The 27,523-nt window shown below is 57.3% G+C and overlaps 1 protein-coding gene across 1 annotated transcript in view; it reads right to left on the reverse strand.

Annotated features, from left to right (window-relative positions):
- Positions 1 to 3,697: 3,697 nt before the first annotated feature.
- The window catches only part of LRRN2 (leucine rich repeat neuronal 2), a 47,800-nt gene continuing 23,974 nt past the window's right edge, over positions 3,698 to 27,523 (reverse strand). The window contains exon 2 of the mRNA XM_064173797.1: positions 3,698 to 6,087. Coding sequence (XP_064029867.1) covers positions 3,706 to 5,790 — 2,085 coding nt within the window. The 5' untranslated portion in view covers positions 5,791 to 6,087 and the 3' untranslated portion in view covers positions 3,698 to 3,705. The remainder of the gene's footprint in view (positions 6,088 to 27,523) is intronic.

Here is a 27,523-nt window from a genome sequence, read left to right on the forward strand (position 1 = left end):
CCCCTCACTCCTGCCACTCCCTCACAGCCTCAAAAGTCCCTCCCCAGCTTTTTTGGAGCCCCCTTCAGATCCTGGCAGGCCACAAGAAGGTCCCCTGGGAGCCTCCTCTGCTCCAGCCTGCACAGCCCCAACTCTTTCAGGCTGTGCTCACAGCAGAGCTGCTGCAGCCTCTGAGCATCCTCCTGGCCCTGCTCTGGACACTCTTCAGCATCTCCACAGCCCTCTTGTCCCAGGGGCTCCAGAGCTGGATGCAGCACTCCAGGTGGGGTCTCAGCAATGGGAGGGGCAGGGTCACCTCCCTGACTCTGCTCTATCCACACTGCTGCTGCTGCAGCCAAGGCTCTGGTTGCTCTCTGGACTCAAGAGCAACACTGACAGCTCAAATTGAGCTTCTCCTCCAGCAGCATCCCCAAGTCCCTCTCCTCAGGGCAGCTCTCAAGCCAGGCACTGCCCAGCCTGGGTTGGTGCTTGGCATTGCCTCGCCCCAGCTGCAGGGAGGGATTTGCATGGAGCTGATTTCTCAGCAGCTATTTCCACACCAAATTAACCAAGCCAGAGGGAATCTACCTTTGCATTTAAGCTTTCCCCATTGCACAGGAGGCAGAGGAGCAGGGCTGCAAACCCCTGAGCAGGGCCAGAGCTCTGCAGCCAAACAGCCAAAGCAGATCATGACTAATTCAGCAAAGTGTTGAAGCCTTCACTTAGCTTTCAGCTTGTGCTTAGGGCCCCTGGAGCTCTCAGCAGGGTCTGAACACATGCTGAAGTGGTGATGGTGCATGGAAGAGGGGCCAGGGAGAGCCATTCCCCTCCAAAATCATCACCCAGCAAAGGCACAGCAGCAGTTTCCTGGGCCTGGCTGAGCATGGAGCTTATCCAGTTGGGAACCATCTTGCCTTGGCTGGAAGATGAATGACAAATTCCAACAGAGTTTTACCCTCTCAAGGTCTCTCTGGGCCTCCTCCAAGCTCTCTGCATGCAGCTCATTGCACCAGCACAGCTACCACCTCTGCATGGAGGCACCAGCTGCTGGGGGTACCTGCACCCATCACCCCCATCAGCCCCCCCAGGTCTGCCTGGGATGGGTTTTCTTGGTCTTTCCCATGGAATGATCCCCAAAGTGAGGTGCTCAGCAGGCTCTGGATGCAGCCAGGGCCACAGCACTGGGGGCTCTGGGGGCTCTGGGGGCCATGTGTGTGTTGGCAAAGGTCCTTTTGGTTTAGGGTTGCAGTGAAACCCACTCCTGAGTCCTGCACCTCTAATTGGCAGGGATTAGGTTGAAGCCCAAGCAAGAGGCAGGGGAACAGCAGCAGCAGCAGTGCCCAAAGGCTCCTTCCAGCCCTAGGCTTAGCACAGCCCTTGCTTGGTGCCCACCTCCACCCTTTCATTTGCAAGGAGAGCAGCAGCTGCAGCTCCTCCCTCACATCCCATAGCATGCCCAAGATGGGCACAGGAGCTGCTGGCACTCAGGGACCATCCTGCTGAGCCCCAGCCCATGGAGCCCTCCAGCTGCACACCAATGTATAAAGGATTCCTCACTCTTTTTTCCCCCTCCTCCTTTTGTTTTCTTCTCCTTTCTTTCCCTCTTTTTAAGTCTTTTCCCTTCTTCCTTATTTCCCCCTCCTCATTTTTTCCTCTTCCCTTTTTCTCCTCCTTTTTCCCTTCCTCTTTCTTTTTTCCCTTCCTTTTTGTCCCTCCTCTTTTTCCCCACCTTCTTGTTTTCCCTTTTAACTTCTCCCCCTTTTTTCTTCCTCTTTTTCCCCTCCTTTTTTCCCTCCTCTTTTTCCTCTCCTCCTCTTTCCCCCTCTTATTTTTTCTTTTTATTTCTCCCCCCTTTTCCCTCTTCTTCCTTTTTTCTCCCCCCCTCTTTTTTTCTTCGTGTTTTCCCCTCCTCCTTTTTTACCTTCCTCTTTTTTTCCTCTCCTCCTTTCCCCCCTTCCTCTTTTTCCTCTTTTTTTTCCTCTATTTCTCTTCTTTTCCACCTTTCTTCCATTTTTTCCTTTTCCCATCTTCCTTTTTTCCCCTCCTCCTTTTTCCCCTTCCTCTTTTTCCCTCCCCTCTTTTTCTCCCTCCTCTTTTTCCCCTCCTCTTTTCTCCCTCCTCTTTTTCCCTTCCTCCTTTTTCCCCTTCTCTTTTTCCCTTTCCTCTTTTTTACCCTCCTGTTCTTTACCCTCTTCTTTCCCTCCTTCCCTTCTTTTTTCCCCTCCTCCTTTTTTCCCTTCCTCTTTTTTCCTCCTTTCTTTTTCCCCTCCTCTCTTACCCCTTCCTCTTTTTTTCCCCTCCTCTTTTCTCCCTCCTCTTTTTTCCTCCCCTTCTTTTCCCTCTTCCTCTTTTTTCATCCCTTCTTTCTCCCCTCTTTTTTCCCCTCCTCTCTTTCCCCTTCCTCTTTTTTCCCCCTCCTCTTTTCTCCCTCCTCTTTTTTCCCTTCCTCCTTTTTCCCCCTAATCTTTTTTCCCCTCTTCTTTTTTCTCCCTTCTCTTTTTCCCCCTTCTCTTTTTTCCCTCCCTCCTCTTCTGTGGAGCAGGGAGAAGGTGCAGGGTGGGTGGGGATGGCTTTGAGTGTTCTTAAAACCCCCAAACCAAACCACCTGGAGAAAAAAGAAGGAAAAAAAAAAGGGGGGGGGGGGGGAAGTTTTCTTTGTTTCCTTTGTACTTCCAAACCTGGAAACCTCCTTCTCTACTCTGCCCTGCTGAGACCTCATCTTGAATACTGTGCTTAGCTTTGGGCTCCCCAGGTGAAGAGGGACAGGGATCTGCTGGAGAGGGTCCAAGGGAGGGCTATGAGGATGATGAAGGGACTGGAGCACTGCCTGGTGAGGAGAGGCTGAGGCACCTGGGGCTGCTTAGTCTGGAGAAGAGAAGACTCAGAGGGGATTGAATCAATGTCTGTAACTCTCTGAGGGCTGGGGGTCAGGAGCAGGGGAGAGGCTCTGCTCACTGCTCCCTGGGACAGGACAAGCAGCAGTGGATGGAAGCTGCAGCACAGGAGGTTGCAGCTCAGCACAAGAGGCAACTTCTTGCCTGGAAGGGTCCCAGAGCCCTGGCACAGGCTGCCCAGAGAGGTTGTGGAGTGTCCTTGTGTGGAGCCTTTCCAGGCCTGTCTGGATGTGTTCTGTGTGTCCTGAGCTAGACTGGGTGGTCCTGCTCTGGCAGGGGTTTGGACTGGATGAGCTCCTTGGTTCCCTTCCAACCCCTAACACCCTGTGAGCCTGTGAACTGTCCAGCAAAGGAGGTGACCCTGCTGGGACATCTCATGGTGCCAGGGGGAGGTGGGGAAGGGATAAGCTGCTGATCCTCTCTATATGGCTCTTTGACCACTCAGGGCATTGTGACCCCTTTGGCTGAGCTGCCCCAAGAGGGGGTAGGGGGAGGAGGGGTTTGCTTTTTTTTTTGGGGGGAGCCATGCACAGATCCAGACCCTACCCACAACAGGATCCAGACCCTGTTAGGACCACGGAGAGGGCTCTGCAAGCCCCGTGGCCACCTCTGCTCCTCTCCATCTGCCACAACTCTGTGACTCTTGGTCAAGTCCAGGCAATTCCTTCTCTTTGTCATGGTTGTTTGTGTGTGTTCAGTTTTGTAGTTCAGGTTTTTTGTTGTTGTTGTTGTTTTGGTTTTTGGTAAAAAATACTTTCTCCCTCCCCCCCCCCCCCCAAACCACCCCAATCTGCAGTCAGCTCCCCCCTGCCCCCCATCCCCCCAGCAGCCTTTAGCAGTCCAGGGGTGCTGCTTGCACCTCCACGGCCAGGAGCTGCCCTCCACGCTGCCCTCCAGCCCAGGGCTGGCTGAAGGGAGGGTAAACCACCCTCAGGGTTGTGCCACCTCCAAGCAGCTCCCTCCTGGGCTCTGCCCTGACGCCATAGCGAGCTACGAGGCTGGCAGCGAGGAGCAGGAGGCAAAGGGCCAGCAGGGTGAGGAGGCTCTGCCTGCTCTCCAGGAGCCGGTAGCGGTGGGCAGCCTCCTTAGTCCTGGTGTTCACACAAGCCACCTTGGCCTGCAAGTCTACAAAGGCCACGTGGAGGCAGGCCCAGTAGTCCGTGTCCTGCTGGAGCCGGCTGATGTTGTACGTGTGGGTCCCCGTGGGGATCCTGGCCACGTTGGGAGCGTCCGAGCGGGAGCCAAGCGAGAAGCTGGACCAGGTGAGGTTGGAGGAGACGGTGTTGAGATGTGGCTTCCAAGCAACCAGGATGTGGTAGGCTTGGACGTCCACCGCCACCAGCTCCAGGCTGTCCTCGGCGAGCGGGAAGGAGTGGTTGACCCTGACGCTGACGCTCTTGGTGTCTGCCCCCAGCAGGTTGTGAGCCACGCAGGTGTAGAGCCCTGCCTCCCGAGCTGAGATCCCCCTGATCTCCAAGGTGCCTTCGGGGTGCACCTTGCAGCCCCCTTCTTCCGCATAGGGCAGCAGCTTGGCCCCCGCGGGGGTCACCCAATAGATCTCCGGCTCGGGCTCCGCCAGAGCTCTGCAGTGCAAGGAGATATTGTCCCCATCCGCCGCCTCCAGGCGGGAGGGGAAGCTCTTGGGGGAGATGAGAGGCAGGCACCTGTCTGTCATCTCCCGGAAGGGGACGTCTCGGATGTGCCTCCTCTGCAGGTCGGGGGGCTCAGCGCAGAGGGTGGACTGGGGCTCGATGAAGCGGATGCGGCGCTGGGTGCTGTTGACCCAGCGGATGACGCAGTCGCAGCGGATGGGGTTGCCGTGGATGCTGATCTCCTGCAGCTTGGGCAAGGCCTCCACCGTCTGCTTATGCAAGGCACTTAGGGCGTTGTTGTTGAGCATCAGGGTCTCCAGGCGGGGCAGGCGGTGGAAGGCGTTGGGGTGGATGAAGGAGAGCTTGGGGTTGTTGGTCACGTCCAGCTTGGTCAGCTCGGGGAGGTTGATCAGGGCGAACTGGTCGATGGCCACCAGCTCCTCCATGTTGTTGAGGCCCAGCTCTTTGAGGTGCAGCATGTTGGTGAAGTCGCTCTGCTTGACCCTCTGCAAAGGGTTTTTGTTCAGGTCCAAGAACTTCAGGCCGGGGACTCGCTGCAGAGCCTGCTTGGGGACGTCCACCAGCTTGTTGTCGTAGAAGGAGAGGCTCTCCAGGCTCCTCAGCCCCTCCAGAGCGTAATCAGAGATCTCCCTCAGGTTCATCCCGGCCAAAACCAAGCTCCTCAGGTTGGAGAGAGGTCTGAAATTCATATCCAGGATGGCATCCACCCTGTTGCCTCCGATCATGAGGATCTCCAGGCTGGGCAGCATCTGGAACCAGCGACTGTCCACCGTCCGCAGCAGGTTGGAGTTGAGGTGGAGGCGCAGGAGGCTGCCGAGGCCGGAGAAGGCGCCGGGGGCGATCCTGCGCAGCTGGTTGTGGTTCAGGTAAAGCTCCTGCAGGTTGCCCAGCCCGGGGAAGCTGGCGTCAGGCAGCTCAGACAGTTGGTTCTCCTCCAGGTGCAGGCTGAGCAGCTGGGGCATGCTCTTCAGCCCCAGGTCCCAGACGTCGGAGAAGCTGTTCTGCGACAGGTCCAGCTCCGAGAGGTTGCGCAGGTAGTCCAACTCGCTCTGCTCCAGCCTGGCGATGTTGTTGCTTTGCAGGAGCAGGGTCTGGGTCCCCTCTGGGAGGTCTTCTGGCACGGTGGAGATGAAGAGGTCATTGCAGTCCACCGTGGCAGCCTCCCTGTAGACGGAGCTGGGGGTGTACCAGGGCCTGATCTGGCAGACGCACTGCGGTGGGCACTTGACCTTCCAGGGCACGATGGGGATGGCAGCAGCGGCCACCAGGCAGAGCAGGAGCGAGCTGGGGTGGAAGGGTCTCATCTTGGGCTGGTGGGATCAGCTTCCTCCCGGGCAGGAAAGGTTCACAGGATGCATCTGGAGTGGGGAATGAGGCCACAGCCAGGTGGGGACAGCATCAAAGGGACAAGATGCTCCATGCGAGCTCCTGGCACCGATCAGCTCCTGCTGCCAGTTGTCCTGCTTGGCCCCCACTGCTGAGAGCACATCACAGCCCGGGCAGGGCTGGTGCCTTCAGGCAGAGCTTTGCTTTGTCTTCCTCCCCAGATGGTTCATTGTCACACTTGGCTGCATCTTGTGGGTTCCCCCTCGAGGTCATTCCTGAAAGAGGGCAGACAACAGCTTGGGTTAGAGGAGACCTCAGCCAAGAGATGCACAAGAGTCAGAGGATCATAGAATCATAGAATGAAGCAGGCTGGCAGAGAGCTCCAAGCTCATCCAGCCCAACCTAGCACCCAGCCCTGCCCAACCAACCAGACCATGGCACTAAGTGCCCCAGCCAGGCTTGGCTGCAACACCTCCAGCCACGGCTACTCCACCACCTCCCTGGGCAGCCCATTCCAGTGCCAATCACTCTCTCTGACAACAACTTCCTCCTCACATCCAGCCTGAACCTGCCCTGGCACAGCTTGAGGCTGTGTCCCCTTGTTCTGTCCCTGGCTGCCTGGCAGCAGAGCCCAACCCCACCTGGCTACAGCCTCCCTGCAGGCAGCTGCAGGCAGCAATGAGCTCTGCCCTGAGCCTCCTCTGCTGCAGGCTGCACCCCCCCAGCTCCCTCAGCCTCTCCTCACAGGGCTGTGCTCCAGGCCCCTCCCCAGCCTTGATGCCCTTCTCCAAACACCCTCCAGCACCTCAACAGCTCTGCAATGGAGGAGCCCAGAACTGGACACAGCACTGCAGGGGTGGCCTGAGCAGTGCTGAGCACAGGGGCACAAGAACCTCCCTTGTCCTGCTGCCCACACTGCTCCTGAGCCAGCCCAGGATGCCATTGGCTCTGCTGCCCACCTGGGCACTGCTGCCTCCTCTTCAGCTCCTCTCTGCCAGCATCCCCAGCTCCCTCTCTACCTGCCTGCTCTCAGCCACTCAGGCCCCAGCCTGTAGTGCTGTTTGGGCTTGTTGTGGCCAGCCACTACCCTACCATGCATTGTTTTTGCTCTGCTACAACTCTCCTGACCCAAGCTGACACCAATCAAGCCAAGCCCCAAAGCTTCTCCAGCCTTAAAAGACTGTGCCCACAGCAGGAGAAAAGAGAGAAAACCAAACCCCAACAACACTAAAAAGCAGCCAGAGTGGGAAAAGAAAGTTTCTCTCCCAGCAGCTCTATTTGCTCCTCTGTTCTCCTCCTAAAGAGCTTCCAACCAAAGTTTATCCAGCATTGACTCATCCAAGCCTGGCACCAGAATTGATCCCACACTTTTCCCTCTTCACCTGCAGTGAGGGCATTGCCTTTTTTACACCAGCTCCTGGAGGAGCAGCAGTACAGAAGAGGGAGGTTGTATTGATTCCTGCAGCCTCCTGATGGCCACACATCTTTCTTTTTAAGTGCACAGGCATTTCTGGGACTGTAAATCTCTCTGCCCATTAAAATACCACAGAAGCTTCTCCCCTTAAAAAAAGAGTCAGGAGGAATGGAGCTGTCCTGTTCTCTCCCTGCTTGCTTTTATTGCCTGAAGAGAAGCTCAGCAAAAGCTCCTTGCTTCTCATCCTGTCCTTGCTTCCCATTCCCTGTCCCTGCTTCCCATCCTGTTCTAGCTTCCTACCCTGTCCTTGCTTCCCATTCCCTGTCCCTGCTTCCCATCCTGTTCTAGCTTCCTACCCTGTCCTTGCTTCCCATTCCCTGTCCATGCTTCCCACCCTGTTCTAGCTTCCTACCCTGTTCTTCTTCCCATTCCCTGTCCTTGCTTCCCATTCCCTGTCCCTGCTTCCCATCCTGTTCTAGCTTCTCATCCTGTCCCTGCTTCTCACCCTGTTCTAGCTTCCTACCCTGTTCTTGCTTCCCATTCCCTGTCCTTGCTTCCCACTCTATTCTAGCTTCTCATCCTGTCCTTGCTTCCCATTCCCTGTCCATGCTTCCCATTCCCTGTCCTTGCTTCCCACCCTATTCTAGCTTCTCATCCTGTCCTTGCTTCCCATTCCCTGTCCTTGCTTCCCACTCTGTTCTAGCTTCCAACCCTGGCCTTACTTCTCACCCTGTCCTTGCTGCCAATCCTGTCCCAGCTTCTAACCCTGTTCTAGCTTCCAACTCTGTTCCAGCTTCCCATCCTGTTCTTGCTTCCCACCATATCCTTGCTTCCCAATTGCCTGGCAGCAGAGCCCAACCCCACCTGGCTACAGCCTCCCTGTAGGCAGCTGCAGGCAGCAATGAGCTCTGCCCTGAGCCTCCTCTGCTGCAGGCTGCACCCCCCCAGCTCCCTCAGCCTCTCCTCACAGGGCTGTGCTCCAGGCCCCTCCCCAGCCTTGCTGCCCTTCTCCAAACACCTTCCAGCACCTCAGCAGCTCTCTGCAATGGAGGAGCCCAGAACTGGACACAGCACTGCAGGGGTGTCCTGAGCAGTGCTGAGCACAGGGGCACAAGAACCTCCCTTGTCCTGCTGCCCACACTGCTCCTGAGCCAGCCCAGGATGCCATTGGCTCTGCTGCCCACCTGGGCACACTGCTGCCTCCTCTGCAGCTCCTCTCTGCCAGCAACCCCAGCTCCCTCTCTGCCTGGCTGCTCTCAGCCACTCTGGCCCCAGCCTGTAGTGCTGCTTGGGGTTGTTGTGGCCAAAGTGTAGAACCCTGCACTTGGCCTACTTCAATCTCATCCCTTTGGCCTCTGCCCACCCATGCAGCCTGGCCAGGTCCCTCTGCAGGGCTCTGCTACCCTCCACCCTCCATGCCCTAACCCCTTTGTGTTCACTCAGGCTCAGAATGCAGAATAAGACAGAAAAGCTGAGGGAGCAGGGATTTGAGGCTAACAAATAGAGAGATCAGGCTGGAGACGTGGCTGGGGTTGTGAGGCTAAGTGGTGTCTCCCAGGGAGCCCAGATTTCATCTCTCCCAGCCAGGCTGATTTGCTGCCTTTGCAGACACCAGCAAGATGCTGCCTGGGATAACAGAAGCCTCTGTGAACCCAGAGAGAGGGAAGGGAGCAGAAAGGAGCAGCAGGGATATGGCTTGCTGAAGGGTCCTGCAGCTGGATGATGGATGCAGTCCCAAGCACAGCTCCAGACTGGGTGGGGAATGGCTGAGAGCAGCCCTGGGGGTCTTGGGTGATGCAAAGCTCAACAGGAGCCTGCAGTGTGAGTGCAGCCCAGACACAACCCTGTGGCAGCAGGGCAAGGGGAGGGATTCTGCCCCTTGGCTCTGCTCTCCTCACACCCCACCTGCAGTCCTGGGGGCAGTTCTGGAGCCCCCAGCACAAGCAGCACATGGAAGTGTTGGAGCCAGTGCAGAGGAGGCCACCAAGATGCTGAGAGGGCTGCAGCAGCTCTGCTGTGAGCACAGGCTGAGAGAGTTGGGGCTGTGCAGGCTGGAGAGGAGAAGGCTTGGAGGAGAGCTTGGAGTGGCCTTGCAGGATCTGAAGGGGGCTGCAGGAGGGCTGGGGAGGGACTATTGACAAGGTCTGGGAATGAGAGGAGGAGGATGAGGAGGAATGGGTTTGAAGTGGCAGAGGGGAGATTGAAAGTGGATGTTAGGAAGAAGTTGTTTGCAGTGAGGGTGGTGAGAGACTGGCACAGGCTGAGGGTGATGAGACATTGGCACAGGTTGCCCAGGGAGGTTGTGGAGCACAGAAGCACCCAATGTGATCAAAGATCACATTGGGTGCTTCTGTGCTCCACAACCTCCCTGGAGGTGTTCAGGACCAGGCTGGATGAGTCCTTGAGAAACCTGTTCCAGTGGGAGGTGTCCCTGCCTATGGCAGAAGGGTTGGAACTGGCTGAGCTTTGTGCTCCCTTCCAACCTAAACCATTCTGTGAGTCTCTGCTCCCATTCCAGTGCTTGCTGGGGACTGGAAGCTTCTCCATGGCCAGGCTGGGCTCCAGCAAGGCCATGATCCTCCCCCCCAACTCCCTGCCAGCACCAGCAGCTCACAGTTGCTATTTTGGGCTCCTCCTTGGTGCAGGCTGTGGCACAGTGAGTGACAGCAAGGAGCTGGGTGACATTTCTCCCCAGGGTTTATTTTTTCCACCAAGTGCAGAGCCAAAGGGGTTGAAACATTTCCTTCAGTGCCTTGAACACTGAGAAATGTCCCCAGTTGGCCTTTCTTATTCTCCCCTCTCCCAACAAGACTCAAGCCCAGTCCCTGTGCTGAGCACCTCACTTGGCTCTGTGTGGCTGCATGAACAAGCAACAGGAACCCCAAGAAAGGGGAGAGGAGGGGAGGGGGGAGAAAAAAACCCTAACCACAAAGCAGGAGGAGCAATGAGAATGAGAATTGATGAGGCACAGAGAAGGGAAGAGTCTTTTCATCAGCAAGTTTGCTGGATGAAGCCAGGAGATAAATCACCCTGTGGAAGGAGCCTTGGTCTCAGTGCTTGCACTGCCTTCCTCTCTCCCTCTGTCATCTGTCTAATAGCCTGGCTGCAGGAGATAAATGGCTGCAGCTGAGCCCTGGACACTCCTGCCCTTCCCTCTCCTGCCCTTCCCACTCCTGCTCTTTCCACTCCTGCCCTTCCCTCAGCCAGCAGGTCCCAGCACTTCCCCAGTGTGCTGCTGGGCAGGAGGCAATCAGCAGCCCCTGCAGCCCAGGCAGGATGGAGAGAGCCAAACCAGCCCTGGGGTCCCTTGGCTAGGGAAAAGCAGGACAGCAGTGGTGGCCCCGAGGGGCAGCAGGCACCCCAGCTCACTCCACACCTCCCTGGGGCCCATGAGCAACTCAGGCAAGCCTCAGGCCAGGGCTTGAGGCATAGAAGTTTCATGTAAACATGAGGGTGGCAGAGGATTGGCACAGGCTGCCCAGGGGGGCTGTGGAGTCTCCTTCTCTGGAGGTATTCAGCAGCTGCCTGACTGTGCTCCTGTGTGACCTGCTCTGGGTGCTGCTGCTCTGGCAGGGGGGTTGGACTGGCTGAGCTGTGGAGGTCCCTTCCAGCCCCTGCCCTTCTGTGGTTCTCAGAGTGAAGGCTTTAAGCAAGCAGCCTGTGACACAGGAGCTGCTCTCGGAGCTTCCCAGCCACGGCTCAGCCTCCCTGTCCCTGTCACCAGCTCTGGGTGGAGGCAGATGAGAAGTGGCAGTTGGATGCTGTGAGAACATTCTCCCTCTCCCCTTCCCATCCCTGCTGCCTTTTGCTCTTTTCCATGGCACAACTCGAACCTGCAGCCAGCCCTGGGGAGAAGACTCTGAGGTGGGCAGCCAGTGGCAGTGCCAAGTGCAGGACCCAGTGCCTGAACTGGGAGGACTGGCATGACCCAGCCCCCACAGCCTCTGACTTTGCAGCTGCAGACATCCATGTGCTGCTGGGCCAGCAGCTCTGGCACAACACTGAGCTGCTCAGCAACCCCCCACTGCACCCCCAGGAAAGGAAGATTTGGGGCTTCTCATCTCCCCCAGCTCAGCAGTGCCTGCTCTGGGCTCACAGCTTTTACAGGCTCACAGGGGCACAGGGGCACAGGATGTCAGGGATTGGAAGGGACCCAAAGAGATTATCCAGTCCAACCCCCCTGCCAGAGCAGTGATTGGCACTGGAATGGGCTGCCCAGGAAGGTGGTGGAGTGGCTGTGGCTGGAGGTGTTGCAGCCAAGCCTGGCTGGGGCACTGAGTGCCATGGTCTGGTTGGTTGGGCAGGGCTGGGTGCTAGGTTGGGCTGGAGGAGCTTGGAGCTCTCTGCCAACCTGCTTGATTCTATGATTTTATGACCATCCAATCTAGCTCAGGGCACACAGAACACATCCAGACAGGCCTGGAAAGGCTCCACACAAGGAGACTCCACAACCTTTCTGGGCAGCCTGTGCCAGGGCTCTGGGACCCTTCCAGTCAAGAAGGTGAGCTTATGTTGGGCTGCAACCTCCTGTGCTGCAGCTTCCACCCATTGCTGCTTGTCCTATCCCAGGGAGCAGTGAGCAGAGCCTGTCCCCCCCTGCCAGAGCAGTGATTGGCATTGGAATGGGCTGCCCAGGGAGGTGGTGGAGTCCCCTTCCCTAGAGGTGTTGAAGTCAAGCCTGGCTGGGGCACTTAGTGCCATGGTCTGGTTGGTTGGGCAGGGCTGGGTGCTAGGTTGGGCTGTTTGAGCTTGGAGCTCTCTTCCAACCTGCTTGATCCTATGCTTCTATGATCCTAAGGACCACATGGCCCAGGCTGCCCAGAGAGGTGGGAGATGCTCCATGCCTGGAACCATTCCAGGTCAGGTTGTTTAGTTGGGGATGTCTCTGCTGACTGCAGGATGAGCTTGAAAGGTCCCTTCCCCCCCCAAACAGTCTGCAGCTTTAGGGTTCTGTGATTTCAGGGCTCAGTTCCCATCCCAGCCCCATGCTGGGCTCATGACAAAACAGCCTGGACTTGCTCCTCCTGGGAGCTGTGTCCTTACAAACTTGGCCTGCAAGGCAATGGCAAAGCAAACCTTTGGTGTCTTTGGAAACAGAGCACATCTCCTTCTGTCCCTGCCTTCCTCCTTCCCTCCCTCCCTCCCTCCCTCCCTCCTGTAAAAGGGAGCTGAGATGTTTGAGAGCTGCTGCTCAGGAGCTCCTATCTCCAAACGAGCCTCTTAGGGTAGCCAAAGCAGCTGCTGTAGTCAGGGCAAAGCCTTCGTTGTGTGTCCCCCCCCCCCCCAAAACCTTGGCAGGGACTTTACTGCCACCCCAGAAACCAACCAAATCAAGTCAAAGACACCAAACCTCCCCAATTAACCCCTCAAACCCCCCCCTAAAACCCCTCCCTCCTCATATCCCCACCCCCTCCCCCCATCCCCTTCATCTGTATGCTCCATCACAGCCCTGCCTCATCCTCTGGGTGAGCACCATGGCAACACCCTGGGCTTTAAACAGCAGAGTTTGTGCTGCCATCACAAACAGCATTAAGGCAATTTAATTAAGCAGCTGGCAAAAGCAAGGAACTTTGGCTCTTGGAGGCTTTTGGGTTGATGTTTTGGGTTGTTGGGTTTTTCTGGGGGGGTTGGGGAGGAAGTTTTCCTCTTTGTTTTCATTGTTTTCAATCCAATTCCAGCTTTGCTTTCTTGTTTGGTTTGTTTTCAATGCAGCTCCTCCCCTGCATTGCCTGCTTGGAGGGCTGGGAGGATGCTCAGGGTTGATCAGAGGGCTGGGCAGACTGGAAAGAGTTGGGGCTGTGCAGGCTGGAGCAGAGGAGGCTCCCAGGGGACCTTCTTGTGGCCTGCCAGCACCTGAAGGGGGCTCCAAAAAAGCTGGGGAGGGACTTTTGAAGCTGTCAGGGAGTGATAGGAGTGGGGGGGATGGAGCAAAGCTGGAGGTGGGGAGAGTGAGGCTGGAGGTGAGGAGGAAGTTGCTGAGCAGGAGAGTGGTGAGAGGCTGGAATGGGTTGCCCAGGGAGGGGGTTGAGGCCCCATGGCTGGAGGTGTTTGAGGCCAGGCTGGCTGAGGCTGTGTGCAGCCTGCTCTAGGGTAGGGTGTCCCTGGGCATGGCAGGGGGTTGGAACTGGCTGCTCCTTGTGCTCCCTTCCAACCCTGACTGCTTCTGTGATTCCTTCTCCTGCAGCCTTCCTGCAGCCTTCACCCATCCCCAGCCTGGCTAAAGCAAATTGCAGTATGGCTTAGCTTGGATGGGTTCTCAAAAGATAGAATCACAAAACCATCAGGGTGGGAAAGGACCACAAGGATCAGCCAGTTCCAAACCCCTGCCATGCCCAGGGGCACCTCATCCTAGATCATGGAATCACAGAACCAGTCAGGGTTGGAAGGGACCACAAGGATCAGCCAGTTCCAACCCCCTGCCATGAGCAGGGATACCCTAGACTAGAGCAGGCTGACCAGAGCCTCACCCAGCCTGGCCTTTAAAACCCAGATCACCCAGACCAAACTTTCCTGTTGTGGGCAGGGACAGCTCCTGCTGCATCAATGTGCTCAGGGTCCCATCCAACCTGGCTTTCAGCACTTCCAGCCTTGGGAGCCTCCCCAGCTTCTCTGGGCTACCTGTGCCATTCCCTCACCACTCTGCTGGGCAAGAATTTGCAGTCTCAATCCAGCTTCTGTCACTTTGAAGCCATCACTCCTTGTCCTGTCACTACATATCATTGTTAAAGGTCCCTCCCCAGCTCTGCTGTAGCCCACTTCAAGCACTGGAAGGCAGCTTTAAGGTCTCCCTGGAGCCTTCTCTCCTCCAGGCTGAACATTCTCAGCTGTCCCAGCCTGGCCTCACAGCAGAGCCCTTCCAGCCCTGCCAGCACTGCTGTGACCTCCTCTGGCCCTGCTCCAGCAGGTCTGTGCTGTGCTGAGGACCCCAGAGCTGACCCCAGCACTGCAAGGGGGGGGGTGTCACAGTGTCACAGTATCATCAGGGTTGGAAGAGACCTCACAGATCATCAAGTCCAACCCTTTAGCACAGAGCTCAAGGCCAGACCATGGCACCAAGTGCCACGTCCAGTCCTGCCTTGAACAGCTCCAGGGACGGCGACTCCACCACCTCCCTGGGCAGCCCATTCCAGCCTCTCACCACTCTCCTGCTCAACAACTTCCTCCTCACCTCCAGCCTCACTCTCCCCACCTCCACCTTTGCTCCATTCCCCCCCACTCCTGCCACTCCCTCACAGCCTCAAAAGTCCCTCCCCAGCTTTTTTGGAGCCCCCTTCAGATGCTGCAAGGCCACAAGAAGGTGTCCTGGGAGCCTCCTCTGCTCCAGCCTGCACAGCCCCAACTCTTTCAGGCTGTGCTCACAGCAGAGCTGCTGCAGCCTCTCAGCATCCTCCTGGCCCTGCTCTGGACACTCTTCAGCATCTCCACATCCTTCTTGTCCCAGGGGCTCCAGAACTGGATGCAGGACTCCAGGTGGGGTCTCAGCAGAGCAGAGCAGAGGGGCAGAATCCCCTCCCTGCCCCTGCTGCCCACACTGCTGGGGATCAGCCCAGGACAGATGCAGATCTTCAGCTCAGTGCTGAGGTTCCCAGGAACCAGTAGCCCCAAGACCTTCTCCTCAGCACAGCTCTCTGCCCATCCTCTGCCCAGCCTGGATTGGTGCTTGGAAGATGTAAAGAAGCAAACCCAGGATGAATGGGGTGATGTGGAGTGTGGGGAACCCCCTCCTTGGGCACCTGCATCCCCACCCTGTGTGTTCTCTGCACCAGAGGACCATAGAACTGCTCTGGGTGGAAAGGATCACAGAATGGGTTGGGTTGGAAAGGATCTTAGAGCTCAGCCAGTTCCAACCCCCCCCCCTGCCATGGGCAGGGACACCTCCCACTGGCCCAAGTTGCTCAAGACCTCATCATAGAATCATAGAATGGTTCAGGTTGGAAGGGACCTCAAAGATCAGCCAGTTCCAGCCCCCTGCCTTTTGGGGATCTCTAAGATCAAGACCATCACATCCACCCACAGACCTAACAGCAGCACCACCACCATGCCCCCAAGTGCCACATGTGCCATGCCAGCCTCCTGCAGCCCTGAACTTCAACTTGGGGTCATTATCCCCCCCAAAACCCCAATATTTACAGAAGGGAGGACCTGGTCCCTTCCAAGCCCCAGCAGCACCTGGCTGCTGCTCTGCCAACCTCCCTGCTGCTTCCTCTCCTGGGCTCACCTCCCACTGGCCCAGGTTGCTCAAGACCTCATCCAACCTGCCCTTGAACACCCTCAGAGAGGGGACAAGAGCTCTAAGATCAAGACCATGACATCCAACCACAGGCTTAACAGCAGCACCACCACCATGCCCCCAAGTGCCACATGTGCCATGCCAGCCTCCTTCAGACCTGAACTTCAACTTGGGGTCATTATCCCCCCCCAGAACTCCCAATATTTACAGAAGGGGGGACTGGTCCCTTCCAAACCCCAGCAGCACCTGGCTGCTGCTCTGCCAACCTCCCTGCTGCTTCCTTTCCTGGGTTCACCTCCAACTGGCCCAGGTTGCTCAAGTCCTCCTCCAACCTGCCCTTGAACACCTCCAGGGAATCACAGAATGATTCAAGTTGGAAGTGACCTCAAAGATCATCCAATTCCAACCCCCTGCCACGGGGGGATCTCCATCACATCCAACCACAGACCTAACAGCAGCAGCACCATGCCCCCAAGTGCCACATGTGCCATGCCAGCCTCCTTCAGCCCTGAACTTCAACTTGGGGTCATTATCCCCCCCAAACCCCCAATATTTACAGAAGGGAGGACCTGGTCCCCCCCAAACCCCAGCAGCCCCTGGCTGCTGCTCTGCCAACCTCCCTGCTGCCTCCTCTCCTGGCTTCTGTGCAGCAGGCAGCCAGAGATGTTGCTTTGTGAGGCCTTCTCCTGCATCTCTGCTGGCAGGGAGGGTGATACTGTGATTTCTGCTTGTCAGGGAGGAAGCCAGAAGATAAAAAAGCTGCTTGCAGCATGCAAAGCAAACAGCTCAGCTGCCTGCACCTCGCTCTTGTGCCCGTCTGCCAGGAGCCGCAGGGCAGGAGCGGTGCCCGCTCCTTATCTGCCTGCTTCTCTCTCTCTCTTTCTCTCCCTTCAGATGTTTTTTAATGAGGAGGGCTGGGAAATCAGCTTGCACTTCTCCTTCTGTTTGCTTAGGGCTTCTGGAAGGGCTGTGGTAGCTCTGCCATCCTCCAAATTGCTCCCACAGGTTCCTGTGGCTTGCCGGAGCTGCTGCTGCCAGCTTCGGGCACAGCCTCCAGCCTGCTGCGGGCAGGATTGGGCCCTGCTCAGCCAGCCACTGCTCACACAGTGCTGAGCACATCCCAGAGCAGCTTTTTGGTCCCACTCTTGTTGCTTGGGGTCCCATGTCAGCAGGGTACAGAGAGGTTGGGTGCCTTGGTAGCTGGGGAGGTGCTCCAGGGGGTGCCCGAGGGGTGCCCGAAGAGCAGCTCCAGAGGGTTCAGGCTTTCTGAAGGCTTATTCATAGAGCCATGGAACTGGAGTGGAGGTCTCCAGACTGCCCAGGCTGGGGGGCACAGCTCAGATCTCAGGCCCATTTGCTGCCTTTGGGCTGCTGCTTCATTTAGTCCTCATTAACCCCCCAGCTGCCACCTGCCCTTGCCAGCTGTCCCTGCGCTGTGGCACTGTTTCCAGAGCCATCTCCAGGAGCTTCTTCCTGAGAGGCCACAGCAAATGCAGAGCCCTTCAGCCTGTAAAAGCCATGGCTGAGCCTCTGAGGGCCCAGCACAGGGTTCCAAATGGCATTTCCCTGCTGAATCACTCAGAGACTTCAGGAGATGTTGGCTCTGACCAAGAGAGCTTCCAGTCCCCAGCGTGTCTGGAGCTGTGTGCCCCAACCCCAGCACCCCCAGAGAGCTCCTGCAGTGCCAGGCTGCTGCAAGCATCCCAAGTCCATTCCAACTCCTCACTGCTGTGCTTGTGTAGAATCGTTTGGGTCAGAAAAGACCTTTAAGAGGATCAAGTCCAACCATTCTCTAACTCCACATGCTCCACACTGGCAGGACACAGTCGGTGCCTGATGCCCACAGTTGGTGCCTGACGCTCTGCACCCACCCCCAAGCTCACAGGAGCCATGCCCATGCCCCAGGACCTTCCTGGCCAAGGTTCAGGCCCAGCCTGCCCAGATTGGAGGGAGAAGAAAGCAACTCCCATCCCTGCAGCCATGTGCCCAGCAGCAGGGAGCTGTGCCTCAGGCACTGCCCATCCCTGCCACCTCTGTGCCATGGCTGAGAGACAAACAGCCCCAGCCTGTAATGAACCTCCCCCCACACAGTTCCACCTCCCTGCTGTGCTGTTCAATAATTCAGGCCAGCTCCTGAACTGCCTGGAAAACACCTCCAGGTCTTTCCTAATGAGCTCACTACAGACCCACCAGCCAGGGCTGGAGGAGCAGGCAGAGCCAAGCCCCCCAGCAGCACACTGACACCCACCAGGGGCAGGCCACCCCCATGGCTGGGCTGGGTGATCTCCACAGGTCCTCTTCCAACCCTCACCTGGGATTCTGAATTCCAGCCTCTGTGTGCAACTAAGCAGTGAGAGTCATAGAATGAAGCAGGCTGGCAGAGAGCTCCAAGCTCAGCCAGCCCAACCTAGCACCCAGCCCTGCCCAACCAACCAGACCATGGCACTCAGTGCCCCAGCCAGGCTTGGCTGCAACACCTCCAGCCACAGCCACTCCACCACCTCCCTGGGCAGCCCATTCCAGTGCCAATCACTCTCTCTGCTAACAACTTCCTCCTCACATCCAGCCTGAACCTGCCCTGGCACAGCTTCAGGCTGTGTCCCCTTCTTCTGGCCCTGCCTGCCTGGCAGCAGAGCCCAACCCTACCTGGCTACAGCCTCCCTGCAGGCAGCTGCAGGCAGCAATGAGCTCTGCCCTGAGCCTCCTCTGCTGCAGGCTGCACCCCCCCAGCTCCCTCAGCCTCTCCTCACAGGGCTGTGCTCCAGACCCCTCCCCAGCCTTGCTGCCCTTCTCCAAACACCTTCCAGCACCTCAGCATCTCTCTGCAATTGAACTTCCAACCTGAACCATTCTGTGCTTCTCCCACCCAGCCACTACTGCTAGCAGTGGGCTGCAATCCAGGATCTTGCAGTTGCTCCAACTCTAGGGAGCTTCCAACTGGGTGAATGCCCTTTAAAGCCTGCTCTCTGCTGCTTGCCCTGTGGCCTAACTCAGAACAAGCATGGCTAGAAGGGTTAATTCCACCCTCCCTACCCCCCCAGACTCTTCCCTGAAGGGGAGATTTGATGCCATGCTGAATAAATGAAGGAATGTGATAGCACAGAGGGCTGCAGCTCAGTCCATGAGATAGCTCTGGAGTGTTGCAGGGCATCTGTCAGCACCAATCACCATGACTGATGACTTATCAAGAATGGACCTGACATCTCCAAACGAGCTCTTTTGATAGAGCTGTCAGTCAGAGGGGGTCTGGAATAAAATCATCATCATCATCATCATCATCGAAAACAAAAGAAAGCCAACCCAGCCCAGCCCAGCAGTTAGGAGCAGGAAGAGGAAGGGGGAAAAAAGACATTTGCAGCATCTGTCTCATCTGTTTAAGGGTTGCCAGGCTGGCAGCAGGACTGTTTGGTGTACAGCAGGGGTGGGAGGGTTGGGGGGAAGGCAGTGGTGGCCTCTCACTGAGTAAGGCTTGGCTAAGAATCGTGGAATCACAGGCTCAGAGGGTGTCAGGGGCTGGAAGGGACACAAGGAGATCATCCAGTCCAAACCCTTGCCAGAGCAGGACCACACAATCCAGCTCAGGGCACACAGAACACATCCAGACAGGCCTGGAAAGGCTCCACACAAGGAGACTCCACAACCTCTCTGGGCAGCCTGTGCCAGGGCTCTGGGACCCTTCCAGCAAAGAAGTTGCCTCTTGTGCTGAGCTGCAACCTCCTGTGCTGCAGCTTCCATCCACTGCTGCTTGTCCTATGCCAGGGAGCAGTGAGCAGAGCCTGTCCCCCCCTGCTGACCCCCAGCCCTCAGAGAGTTACAGACATTGATTCAATCCCCTCTGAGTCTTCTCTTCTGCAGACTAAGCAGCCCCAGGTGCTTCAGCCTCCCCTCACCAGGCAGTGCTCCAGTCCCCTCCTCATCCTCATAGCCCTCCCTTGGACCCTCTCCAGCAGATCCCTGTCCCTCTTCACCTGGGGAGCCCAAACCTGAAGGCAGCACTGAGGATGAGGTCTCAGCAGGGCAGAGCAGAGCAGAGGGGACATAATCTCATGTGAGCTCATCCAGTCCAAGCAGCAACCCAACCACACCAGGGCCACTAAACCACGGCCCCAGGTGCCACAGCCACAGGTCTGTTGAACACCTCCAGGGATGAGGACTCCACCACCTCCCTGGGCAGCCTGTGCCAGGCTTTCAGAAGCCTTTCAGGGAGGAAGTTTCTTCTCATCGCCAACTTAAACCTCTCCTGGGGTAACCTGAGGCTATTTCCTCTTGGCCTATCACTTGTTGCTAGGGAGAGGAGAGGAGCCCAACCCCCACTCACTTCCAGCCTCTTTACAAGGAGTTAGAATCACAGAGTCATAGAATCAGGCAGGTTGGAAGAGAGCTCCAAGCTCAGCCAGCCCAACCTAGCACCCAGCCCTGCCCAACCAACCACACCATGGCACTAAGTGCCCCAGCCAGGCTTGGCTGCAACACCTCCAGCCACAGCCACTCCACCACCTCCCTGGGCAGCCCATTCAGAGCATCACAGAATCAAGCAGGCTGGAAGAGAGCTCCAAGCTCAGCCAGTCCAACCTAGCACCCATCCCTGGCCAATCAACCAGACCATGGCACTAAGTGCCTCATCCAGGCTTTCTCTCCAGGCTGAACAACCTCACTTCCCTCAGCTGCTCCTCACCAGCCCTGGGATGTAGCCTCCAGGGAGCTGCTGTCTCCTCTTCTTTGCCTCCAGCCTCAGTGATGCCCCGGCCTGACTCCAGTCCAGCACCAGGATGCTGTCTCAACCCCCTCCACCTGATGGGTCACTTAGTGAGGGAACCTCAGCAGGGCCAGGAGGATCACAGGCTCACAGGATGTCAGGGATTGGAAGGGACACAAAGAGATCATCCAGACCAAGCCTCCTGCCACAGCAGGACCATACAATCCAGCTCAGGGCACACAGAACACATCCAGACAGGCCTGGAAAGGCTCCACACAAGGAGACTCCACAACCTCTCTGGGCAGCCTGTGCCAGGGCTCTGGGACCCTTCCAGGCAAGAAGTTCTCCCTTGTGCTGAGCTGCAACCTCCTGTGCTGCAGCTTCCATCCACTGCTGCTTGTCCTATGCCAGGGAGCAGTGAGCAGAGCCTGATCCAGCCTGGATCCAGTCAGAACCATCCTGGAGCTGCCTGTTCAGTTGGACAGGTGAGGGGATGCTGAGTGATGCTGCTTTGCTGGAGAGATGGAGGAGTTAGGCTCTGTGCTCATTAACTCCTGGTCTTAAGGGGCTCATCACAGATATTGAGCAGCCAGAGGGAGGGTTTCTGGTGGCTTTGGATGAGCAGTTTGTCTTCCCTGTTCTATTCCTAGAGCACTTCCCTGCAGTGGTTTGATTTCTGGGAGCCTTGGGGCTGATAAATCTACACCCTGAGCACCCTCAGAGGAGCCTGGCCCTAAACTTGGCCCCTTGACAGTGCATATTTGAGCTCTTCTCTTCTTTCTCTGCCATGCTTGGTGTAAATATCCTGGAGGTGGCTGCAGAGAAGGCTTTGGGAAGGTAAAAAAGCAGGGAAGAAATCCTTTAGCAGAAGAACATTTCAGCATCCTGCTGCTGCCTCTGCCATGGCCTCCTGCTTGAAAATGGCTCTTGAATTTCTCTCTGCTCTTCACACACACACAGAGGGCTGAAACCCAACCCAGGTGGATCTCTCCTTTTGTCTTTTACAACCCTTTTAAGCCCCAAATCTTTGATCACATTGGGTGCTTCTGTGCTCCACAGCCTCCCTGGAGGTGTTCAGGACCAGCTTGACACTGTCCCCCACAGCAAACTGCTGGCTAAGCTGTCAGCCCATGGCTTGGATGGCAACACTCTGTGCTGGGTTAGGAACTGGCTGGAGGGCTGAGCCCAGAGAGTGGTGGTGAATGGTGCCACATCCAGCTGGCAGCTGGCACTAGTGGTGTCCCTCAGGGATCTGTGCTGGGCCCCATCCTCTTTAACAGCTTCATAGATGATCTGGATGAGGGCATGGAGTCAGTCATCAGCAAGTGTGCAGATGACACCAAGTTGGGGGCAGATGTGGCTGGGTTGGAGGGCAGAAGGGCTCTGCAGCAGGACCTTGACCGCCTGCACAGATGGGCAGAGTCCAAGGGGATGGCTTCAATAGCTCCAAGTGCAGGGTGCTGCACTTTGGCCACAACAACCCCATGCAGAGATACAGGCTGGGGTCAGAGTGGCTGAGAGCAGCCAGACAGAGAGGGATCTGGGGGTGCTGATTGATACCTGCCTGAACATGAGCCAGCAGTGTGCCCAGGTGGCCAAGAGAGCCAGTGGCATCCTGGCCTGCATCAGGAATGGTGTGGCCAGCAGGAGCAGGGAGGTCATTCTGCTCCTGTGCTCTGCACTGGTTACACCACACCTTGAGTGCTGTGTTCAGTTCTGGGCCCCCCAGTTTAGGAGGGACATTGAGATGCTTGAGCGTGTCCAGAGAAGGGCAACGAGGCTGGGGAGAGGCCTTGAGCACAGCCCTACGAGGAGAGGCTGAGGGAGCTGGGATTGGTTAGCCTGGAGAAGAGGAGGCTCAGGGCAGACCTCATTGCTGTCTACAACTACCTGAGGGGAGGTTGTGGCCAGGAGGAGGTTGCTCTCTTCTCTCAGGTGGCCAGCACCAGAACAAGAGGACACAGCCTCAGGCTGTGCCAGGGGAGATTTAGGCTGGAGGTGAGGAGAAAGTTCTTCCCTGAGAGAGTCATTGGCCACTGGAATGGGCTGCCCGGGGAGGTGGTGGAGTCGCCGTCCCTGGAGCTGTTCAAGGCAGGACTGGACGTGGCACTTGGTGCCATGGTCTGGCCTTGAGCTCTGTGCTAAAGGGTTGCACTTGATGAGCTGTGAGGTCTCTTCCAACCCTGATGACACTGTGAGACTGTGAGTCCTTGAGCAACCTGTTCCAGTGGGAGGTGTCCCTGCCTATGGCAGGAGGTTGGAACTGGCTGAGCTTTGAGGTCCCTTCCAACCGAAGCCACTCTGGGATTCTGTGCTTGTCTCCATGGCTCCCCAGCACTCAGAGGCTCTGGGCTGGGTTCCAGCATCTCCCAGCACAAGGACCTCACTGCCTGCAAAGTGACACAGCCCCAGGTCTGCAAGAGGAACTTTGGATCCTTTGCACCTTCTGCTCTCCAGAAGAGCAGCAGCCTTGCTGCCCTTCTCCAAACACCTTCCAGCACCTCAACAGCTCTCTGCAATGGAGGAGCCCAGAGCTGGACACAGCACTGCAGGGGTGGCCTGAGCAGTGCTGAGCACAGGGGCAGGAGAACCTCCCTTGTCCTGCTGCCCACACTGCTCCTGAGCCAGCCCAGGATGCCACTGGCTCTGCTGCCCACCTGGGCACTGCTGCCTCCTCTGCAGCTCCTCTCTGCCATCACCCCCAGCTCCCTCTTTGCCTGGCTGCTCTCAGCCACTCTGGCCCCAGCCTGTAGCACTGCTTGGGGTTGTTGTGGCCAAAGTGCAGAACCCTGCACTTGGCCTTGTTCAGTCTCATCCCCTTGGCCTCTGCCCACCCATGCAGCCTGGCCAGGTCCCTCTGCAGGGCTCTGCTACCCTCCAACAGCTCCACAGCTGCTCCTAGCTTGGTGCCATCTGCAAACTTCCTGATGCTGGACTCAATCCCTTGGTCCAGATCATCAATAAAGACATTGAGCAGGACTGTGCCCAGCACTGAGTCCAACCATGAGCCACCACCTGCCTGTACACAGCTGTCTGTCCGTGGCCCTCAGCACCCCATTTAAATGGCTTTTAAACACCTCCAGGCATGGTGACTCCATCACTGCCTCGGGCAGCCTGGCTGCTGTGGTGACCTGGGTGATGCTGCATTTCCTGGGCTGATGTGGTTCAGGCAGCTTCAGTTCCCACTTTAAGACCTTCCAGGAGTGACTGTAATTGTTTTTAGCTTCAGACAAGATGCCCTTCGACCTCAATTGTGCAAACAGCTAAGTGAATCAGCTCTAAGTGAGCCCATGATGTCTGCAGGGCACGTTAGATGCAGCTCTGGGTGAAGGCTGTGGAGTGAGTCAGGGCCAGAATCACCTCTGGATATAGCCCAGGTGGCATGAAAGAAAAGGAAACCAAGCAAGGAAGCAAATGGAGCTGGTGGCAGTGGCAGGGGAGGGTGTGCCAGGCTGGTGGGTGAGCTCCATGCAAGCCAGGTCACAGGATGCTGCTGGTGGAAGGTGGCAGAGCAAGCAGCAGCAGGGGAGGTTGAGGCTGGAGATGAGGAAATATTTCTTCCCAACCATTGGAGTGGTCTGGCCCAGGGCAGTGCTGGAAGTCTCCATCCCTGCAGGGGCTTTCAGTGGTGATTAGGGGACATGGTTTAGTGGTGGCCTTGCAGTGCTGGGTCAGAGGTTGGACTGGATGAGCTTGGAGGTCTCTGCCAACCAAAGACATTCTGTGACTCTGTGGCCAGAAAGGAAGTGAGCAAGAAAGGATTTCCCTTAGAGCAGCCCTGAAAGCTTCCTCATCTTCAGCACAAGCTCACCACAACCTCCTCTGCCCCCTGACTGGAGATGAGGGTTTGTTCCCTGGGCATTCAGCTTATGGAGTTGTCATTTCACCTCCATCTCACTAATAGGCTTTTCTCTCCTCATCCCTTTGTCCTGCTCCTTCTCACAGCTCCTTCCTGCTGCTTTTATCAGGACAAGGCAGTGTGGCTGTGGGATGTGGCAGTGTCCCAGCGTGGGGGCTCAGGATGTGCTGATACTCAACCCTGCAGGCTTCAGCTGAGCTCTGGACCCAGGTTGGTGTTCATCCAAGGGACACAGAAAGAGTCCCTTTAAAGCAAAGCTCTTGGAGCCAGGTGAGGGTTGGGAACAAGTGAACAAGCACTGCCAGGTCATGGCCCTCAGCATCACCTCCCCATGGCTTTGAAACCCCCCCTAGGGATGGGGACTCCACCACTCTTCTGAGCAGCCTGCTCCAGGCCTTTGGAAAACCTTTTCACACAATCACAGAGGCTTAGAGGTTGGAAGGGACCTCCAGGGATCATCCAGTCCAACCCCCACCCCTGCCAGAGCAGGATCCCCCAGGGTAGTTCACACAGGAATGCATCCAGGTGGGGCTGGAAAGTCTGCAGAGCAGGAGAACTCCACAGCCTCTGCTGGCAGCCTGCTCCAGGGCTCTGCCACCCTCACTGGGAAGAAGTTTTGGTCTCTGCTGCCAGGCAGCCAGGGACAGAAGAAGGGGACACAGCCTGAAGCTGTGCCAGGGCAGGTTGAGGCTGGATGTTGTTAGGAAGTTGTTGTCAGAGAGAGTGATTGGCACTGGAATGGGCTGCCCAGGGAGGTGGTGGAGTGGCTGTGGCTGGAGGTGTTGCAGCCAAGCCTGGCTGGGGCACTTAGTGCCATGGTGTGGTTGGTTGGGCAGGGCTGGGTGCTAGGTTGGGCTGGCTGAGCTTGGAGCTCTCTTCCAACCTGCTTGATTCCCTGATTCAATGAAACCTTCTCTGCTCCAGTTTGTATCCATTGCTGCGAACAAGCAGCCCACGGTGGGCACGAGTGGCTCTGGGCTTGGCTTTTGTTTCCCCCTTCAGTGCTCTCCCAGCCTGGCAAAAGGCTGGGGGATGCCAGAGGGGCGCCGGGGCTGGGAGAGGAGGAGCCAGACGGAACCACTTAGCCCTCATTAGGCCAAATTACAATCAGAAGTGAGATGACAATTGCAATTTGTGACCGGCTAATTGCTCTCCTCGGCAGCTGGGGGGGTGCAGATTGCAACCATTAACTGCTGGCAGTCCCAGGTGGGTTGGCTTTGAACCCTGCTGAACAGCTCCTGCCGGAGCTGAGCCTGCCTCTGCCTCTGCCTCTGCCTCTGCCTCTGCCTCTGCCTCTCCCTCTCCCTCTCCTTCTGCCTCTCCCTCTCCTTCTGCCTCTCCCTCTCCTTCTGCCTCTGCCTCTCCTTCTGCCTCTCCTTCTGCCTCTCCCTCTGCCTCTCCTTCTGCCTCTCCTTTTGCCTCTCCCTCTCCTTCTGCCTCTGCCTCTCCTTCTGCCTCTCCTTCTGCCTCTCCCTCTGCCTCTCCCTCTGCCTCTCCCTCTGCCTCTGCCTCTCCTTCTGCCTCTCCCTCTCCTTCTGCCTCTCCCTCTGCCTCTGCCTCTCCCTCTGCCTCTGCCTCTCCCTCTCCTTCTGCCTCTCCCTCTCCCTCTCCCTCTGCCTCTCCCTCTGCCTCTCCCTCTCCTTCTGCCTCTCCCTCTCCCTCTCCCTCTGCCTCTCCCTCTGCCTCTCCCTCTGCCTCTCCCTCTGCCTCTCCCTCTCCCTCTCCCTCTCCCTCTCCCTCTCCCTCTGCCTCTCCCTCTGCCTCTCCCTCTGCCTCTGCCTCTGCCTCTCCTTCTGCCTCTGCCTCTCCTTCTGCCTCTCCCTCTCCCTCTGCCTCTCCCTCTGCCTCTGCCTCTCCCTCTCCTTCTGCCTCTCCCTCTGCCTCTCCCTCTGCCTCTCCCTCTGCCTCTCCCTCTGCCTCTCCCTCTGCCTCTCCCTCTGCCTCTCCCTCTCCCTCTGCCTCTGCCTCTGCCTCTCCCTCTCCCTCTCCTTCTGCCTCTCCCTCTCCTTCTGCCTCTCCCTCTCCTTCTGCCTCTCCCTCTCTCTCTGCCTCTCCTTCTGCCTCTCTCTCTGCCTCTCCTTCTGCCTCTCTCTCTGCCTCTCCTTCTGCCTCTCCCTCTGCCTCTGCCTCTCCCTCTGCCTCTGCCTCTCCCTCTCCCTCTCCTTCTGCCTCTCCCTCTCCTTCTGCCTCTCCCTCTCCCTCTGCCTGTCCCTCTCCCTCTGCCTGTCCCTCTCCCTCTGCCTTTCCCTCTCCCTCTGCCTTTCCCTCTCCCTCTGCCTTTCCCTCTCCCTCTGCCTCTCCAGACACCCACCCCCGGCAGTGACATCCTGCTGGCTGCAGCGCTGGGGGTGTCCTACCAGGCTGCAGAGCCCTGGGGGGGGCTGTGCTAGTTTGAGCCTAGCTGGGATCTTGTAGTGAGGGAAATGAGGTTCTAGGCTGTGAAAAGGGAGCAATGGTGATGGCTGCTGCACTCATAGGATGATTGCTGAGGGGATGGCTGCTGCACTCATAGGATGATTGCTGAGGGGATGGCTGCTGCACTCATAGGATGATTGCTGAGGGGATGGCTGCTGCACTCATAGGATTGCTGAGTGGTACAAAAGCAAGGACACAAACACAGGTGGCAGAGTTGCTGTGTGCCTCTGGCTGCCTGCACTCTTCAGGTAGGGATAGGACTGGGGGGAATGGAGCAGAGCTGGAGGTGGGGAGAGTGAGGTTGGAGGTGAGGAGGAAGTTGTTGAGCAGGAGAGTGGTGAGAGGCTGGAATGGGTTGCCCAGGGAGGTGGTTGAGGCCCCATGGCTGGAGGTGTTTGAGGCCAGGCTGGCTGAGGCTGTGTGCAGCCTGCTCTAGGGTAGGGTGTCCCTGGGCATGGCAGGGGGTTGGCACTGGCTGCTCCTTGTGGTCCCTTCCAACTCTGACTGCTTCTATGATTGTCTCTAACCTGCTGTCTGTATAACTAATCCTTCTGCTTCCTACCTCCCCTGGCCAATCCTCCAAACTCACCTTGCATGTAAGGCAAAGTCTGGGACAAGGTAGAGAGATGGAAAGGAGGCAGAATGGTGGTTGGGAGCCCCTCCTAGGTACTCTGGTTTCTGGGAGAGGTGTTGTGCTCCCTATGAGGAGAGGCTGAGGGAGCTGGGGGGGGTGCAGCCTGGAGAAGAGGAGGCTCAGGGCAGAGCTCATTGCTGTCTACAACTACCTGAAGGTCCCTTCCAACCCCTAACATGCTGTGAGCCTGAGAAGCTGAGGCATAGGAGGTTCCATCTGAACCTGAGGAGGAGTTTGTTCCCTGTGAGAGTAACAGAGCCTGGCACAGGCTGCCCAGGGGGGCTGTGGAGTCTCCCCCTCTGGAGACACTCAAGAGCCATCTGGATGTGTTCCTGTGTGATCTGCTCTGGGTGATCCTGCTCTGGTGTGGGGGGGCTGGACCAGATGATCTCTTTAGGTATCTTCCAACCTCTGGCATCCTGTGATCTTGTGAAGGAGATGGAACAGCTCTGTTAGGAGCAGA

The sequence above is a fragment of the Pogoniulus pusillus genome, chromosome 39 (assembly GCF_015220805.1).
Source record: "Pogoniulus pusillus isolate bPogPus1 chromosome 39, bPogPus1.pri, whole genome shotgun sequence".
Taxonomy (NCBI): domain Eukaryota; kingdom Metazoa; phylum Chordata; class Aves; order Piciformes; family Lybiidae; genus Pogoniulus; species Pogoniulus pusillus.